The sequence below is a fragment of the Rhinolophus hipposideros genome (assembly GCF_964194185.1).
Source record: "Rhinolophus hipposideros genome assembly, chromosome: 10".
NCBI classification, from domain to species: domain Eukaryota; kingdom Metazoa; phylum Chordata; class Mammalia; order Chiroptera; family Rhinolophidae; genus Rhinolophus; species Rhinolophus hipposideros.
This window is the reverse complement of record NC_138056.1, coordinates 44,283,197-44,287,982: the sequence shown is the minus strand read 5'-3', so window position 1 is coordinate 44,287,982 and position 4,786 is coordinate 44,283,197. Positions and strand designations below refer to the sequence as shown.

At 57.8% G+C, this 4,786-nt stretch overlaps 1 protein-coding gene across 2 annotated transcripts; it reads left to right on the top strand.

Moving 5' to 3' along the window:
* The first annotated feature begins 202 nt into the window (after nucleotides 1-202).
* SMPD1 (sphingomyelin phosphodiesterase 1) lies at nucleotides 203-4,780 on the top strand. 2 transcript variants are annotated; one of them, XM_081064193.1, is made up of 6 exons: nucleotides 203-699; nucleotides 1,614-2,386; nucleotides 2,954-3,125; nucleotides 3,411-3,487; nucleotides 3,699-3,844; nucleotides 3,996-4,780. In XM_081064193.1, the coding sequence occupies exons 1-6, from the start codon at nucleotides 400-402 to the stop codon at nucleotides 4,403-4,405; spliced, it is 1,878 nt and encodes a 625-aa protein (XP_080920319.1). In that variant the 5' UTR covers nucleotides 203-399; the 3' UTR covers nucleotides 4,406-4,780. The 2 variants fall into 2 exon arrangements, with proteins under 2 accessions (XP_080920319.1, XP_080920320.1); XM_081064194.1 differs by having other exon boundaries at nucleotides 222-699; nucleotides 1,335-2,386; nucleotides 3,996-4,778.
* The last annotated feature ends 6 nt before the right edge of the window (nucleotides 4,781-4,786 follow it).

Below are 4,786 nucleotides of genomic sequence, written 5' to 3'. Positions count from 1 at the left end.
TTGCAGAAAGGAGGCGCCTAGGAGCGTGGTGGTCACAGCGACCTCCCTCTACCGAGACTGCAAGCGGCTCCCCGCCTACACGCGGCGGGCGAGGTACGTCACGGTCAGGACCCGATCGGGGGCGGGATTGGAGGCGGGATCCGGGGCGGGGTCCAGGAGGAGCCCTGCTCACTCCGCCTCCGCGGCGTTGTCCAGGCTCCCCGCCTCAGCGTCAAACAGCTGCTGGGGACAGAGGAAGAGGAAGGGGTGGAGCTGTTTTGCGGCTGTCAGCTGAGCTGTCAGCCGACAGCAACCAGGCTAATCGGGTGTCCCTAGCGCCGTCCTGCTCCTTGAGGCCAGCCAGATTCTAGACCCGCGGGGCCGGGACAGGCGGACCAGCCCGGTCTAGGGAGCCGGACAATGTCCCGCCACGGAGTAACTGCAGGCCGGAGCCACCCCAGGTCAGGCCCGGAGCAGGGATCAAACAGGTCCTGGGGGGGCCCCAGCCTGGGGCTCCTGTGGATGGCGCTGGCGCTGGCGCTGGCCCTGCCAGACTCCCTGGTTCTCTGGAACCCCGCTGGGGCCCACCCTCTTCCTGCCCAAGGACATCCCGCCGTTTTCAGTCGCACAGTGCCCCAGCTCCAGAATACCTTTGGGTTGTGGAACCTCACTTGCCCAGCCTGCAAAGGCCTGTTCACCGCGATTGACTTTGGACTGCAGGTGAGTACTAAAGGGGCTGAGGTGAAGCTTCCAAAGGAGAGCTACAGGGTGGGGGCTGGGGTCCCAAAGAGCATGCCTGATGGAGAGGCTGGCGTCCACAAGCCTTTACTGAATTTGATCTCCTTTAGGCAGGCACACCCGTGGCTACGTGCCACCGCTGTCTCCAGTGTGACCTTGTGAAGTAAGGAAAGACTGAAAATTTTATGCTAAGCACCATGCTAGCCATTTTATATAGGCTAAATTAATCCGGTGAGCTAGTTTCATTACAGCTGTTATCTCCATTTTACAAAGGAATAGTCCCAGAAAGGTGAAGTCCAAGGGCAGACAGCTAGCAAGGGGGAGGCTGGGACTCCCACCTGCTTGACTGAATCCCCTCTGCCTTACAATTGGCATCTCCAGCCCTGAGCACCTGGGGCCCCCCCAGGACCTGTTTGGTACTTAGCTACTTAGAAGGGACTTGAATTAAGAACTACCCAGGGGTGTGGGACTAGATGGGGCTGCCTTGACCCTGATAGGGTTATGATGAGTGCTAGTTGGTAGATGAGCTTTGTGGAGCCCCCCCAGGCAGATGAGGTCCTGCCCCTGTGTGTCCCCAACCCGGGACAGTCTGTCATTATGCCCAACCCAAATTTCAGGGCACATTGCAGACAGTACCTGAGAAAGCCAGCTGGACAAGCAAGGACTGAAATGCCACTAGCCACGGAACTGAAGAGAAAGTACTGGCCTGGTGCTACCTGAGTCAGAGGACAGTATCTATGGGAGGCAGGGAGTGCACTGAGGTCTCTTCACCTTGGTGGCGCTGAGTCCAGCCCAGCCCCTGTTTGGTTATGGAGGCCCAAAGGGTGGTAGCCAGAGGATGGCCTGGTCCCTGTGCTCTGTCTCTGACCTCTCACCACTGGGTCTTCTCACCACAGAAGGAGCCCAATGTGGCCCGGGTGGGCTCTCTGGCCATCAAGCTGTGCAAGCTGCTGAAGATAGCACCGCCCACTGTGTGCCAGTCAGCTGTCCAGCTCTTTGAGGATGACATGGTCGAGGTGTGGAGACGCTCAGTACTGAGCCCATCTGAGGCCTGTGGACTGCTCCTGGGCTCCACCTGTGGGCACTGGGACATTTTCTCATCTTGGAACGTCTCTTTGCCTGCTGTGCCGAAGCCGTCCCCCCAGCCACCCAAACCCCCAGCCCCAGGTGCCCCTGTCAGCCGCGTCCTCTTCCTCACTGACCTGCACTGGGATCGGGACTACCTGGAGGGCACAGACCCTGACTGTGAGGACCCACTGTGTTGCCGCCGGGGTTCTGGCCTGCCACCCCCCTCCCGCCCAGGTGCTGGATACTGGGGCGAGTACAGCAAGTGTGACCTGCCCCTGCGGACCCTGGAGAGCCTGTTGAGTGGGCTGGGCCCTGCTGGACCATTTGATATGGTGTACTGGACGGGAGACATCCCCGCCCACAATGTGTGGCACCAGTCTCGTCAGGACCAGCTGCGGGCCCTGAACACTGTCACAGCCCTTGTGAAGAAGTACTTGGGTCCAGTGCCTGTGTACCCTGCCGTGGGCAATCACGAGAGCACACCTGTCAATGGCTTCCCTCCCCCCTTTATAGAGGGCAACCACTCTTCCCGTTGGCTCTATGAGGCGATGGCCCAGGCGTGGGAGCCCTGGCTGCCTGCGGAAGCCCTTCACACCCTCAGGTATTTGAGGTCCACGGAAACCTAGGAAGGGGAAAGAAAGGTGGATGAAAGTGAAGGGAGCAGGAACCTGTGCATTATCTGTGACTGCGATGGCAGGAGTCCTTAGCTCTCCTCATGACCCTCCCTAATCCGATTCCACCTTCCCTTTCCACACTTACTTCCAGCCACCCTCCTTCGAAGGGCTGGCAGCATACCCTCTCCATCCCAGTCTGTATCTTTGCTCATGTTGGCCTTCTCTAGAATGGTTTCCCCTCCTGTTTAACATCCCACCTTTTCCCAACTTACCCAGGCTTACATCATCTTCCCCAAGTGCGTTTGCTTCCCATTCTAGCTCACTTTTCTCTTTGCCCTGAACTTCTAGAGCCCTTAGCCCTCTGAACTGCTCTCCTCAGTCACTTGGGCCCTATCATCAGTGCTGCTTGGTCTTCAGCTAGAACGTGAGCTCCTTGAGGGTAGGGATGATGTGCTGCATGCTTCTGTCCTCCACCCAAATGCCTAGCACAGGACAGGGCATGCAGGACCAGGATTTTGAGCGAGTGTTGACTCCTTATGTTCACTTTGTTTCAGAATTGGGGGGTTCTATGCCCTTTCCCCACGCCCCGGCCTCCGTCTCATCTCTCTCAATATGAATTTTTGTTCCCGTGAGAACTTCTGGCTCTTGATCAACTCCACAGATCCTGCTGGACAGCTCCAGTGGCTGGTGGGGGAGCTTCAGGCTGCTGAGGATCGAGGAGACAAGGTGAGGGAGAGTGGTGGAAGCATGGTGGTGTAGGTGCTGGGGGTGGGGGAGCAGCTGGCTCTTCCCAGCAGACTCCTATCTGGAGATTCCACATGATTTTTTGGTGCTCCCAACAGAGTTCTCTGGGAATTCAGCTCACTATCCCCCTTAGAGGTCCTTTCGTTCACTCCCCCTCTTTCTGGTCAGGAATGCCAGCCAGTAAACGAAAGATGAGTACCAACTATGCTGGCCAGGGCTGCCTGGATTCCTCCTTGCCCTGATAACCATTCTTACCTCTCCCTGCAGGTGCATATAATTGGCCACATTCCCCCAGGACACTGCCTGAAGAGCTGGAGCTGGAATTATTACCGAATTGTAGCCAGGTAGGAGGGAGGTGGGAGTGGGGACTTAAAGAGTCTGAAGGTTGAAATTCCCTTGAGGCTCTCACTATCCCTGCTGCCCCATCAGAGTGAAGAGGCTACTTACTTGAATAGGGTGGAGAAAAAAGCATCCTATTCCACCCACCCCACCCCCCCCACCCCCCCCACCCCCGTCCCTAGAATCTTCAGAATATGATTTGTGTCTTCTGGCCAGGTATGAGAACACAGTGGCCGGTCAGTTCTTTGGCCATACCCACGTGGATGAGTTTGAAGTCTTCTATGACGAGGAGACCCTGAGCCGTCCGGTATCTGTAGCCTTCCTGGCGCCCAGTGCCACCACCTACATCAGCCTTAATCCTGGTGAGGCGATGGCAGTTATTGGAATAGGGGAAGTTGGTGGAAAAGAAGGGGGTGGGGTCGGAGCCCCGGCCAGCCAGGCACGGGAGGTGAGGCCCCTCCCTGGAGTTGCCTTCGCTCCTTCCCCCTGTAGCCAAGCCCTTCCTCCTTGCAGGTTATCGGGTCTACCAAATAGATGGCAACTACTCCGGGAGCTCTCATGTGGTCCTGGACCACGAGACCTACATTCTGAACCTGACGCAGGCGAATGAGCCGGGAGCCACTCCACACTGGCATCTCCTCTATAGGGCTCGAGAAACCTACGGGCTGCCCAACGCTCTGCCTGCCGCCTGGCACGACCTGGTATACCGCATGCGTGGTGACACGCGGCTATTCCAGACCTTCTGGTTTCTCTACCATAAGGGCCACCCGCCCTCCGAGCCCTGTGGCACGCCCTGCCGCCTGGCTACTCTGTGCGCACAGCTCTCCGCCCGCTCCGACAGCCCTGCTCTGTGTCGCCACCTGGTGCCGGACCCAAGCCTCTCTGACGTCCAGAGCCTGCGGCCGCGGCCACCATTCTGCTAGCACCCCGAGTTGGGAAAGAGTGTCTTAGGAAAGGAGCAAAAACTCCAGAAGGCTACTGTGGTGAGAAGAACGTGGGTGGAAGAGCCTATCCTGGGCCCCAAGTGCACAGGAGAAACAGCACCTTCTTCTTTTCCTGGTGTTGGTTTGGCAAGACATGGAGGGGAGTTGGCAGCTCTGTCTGAACCCAGCATCTAGCCTACTCCAGGGCTGCTGTCTTTTCACGGACAAGGAGCAGAGATCTCAGTTGGCATTGCCCTGGACAGACCAGACAGGAGCTGTCGCCCCAGGCCCGTGCTGGCCAGCCAGGAACACTATTGCTGCTGCCGCCTGACTGCCAGGCTGTTAAAATAAAGATAAAAGACTTGAACTCCAGACTTCTCT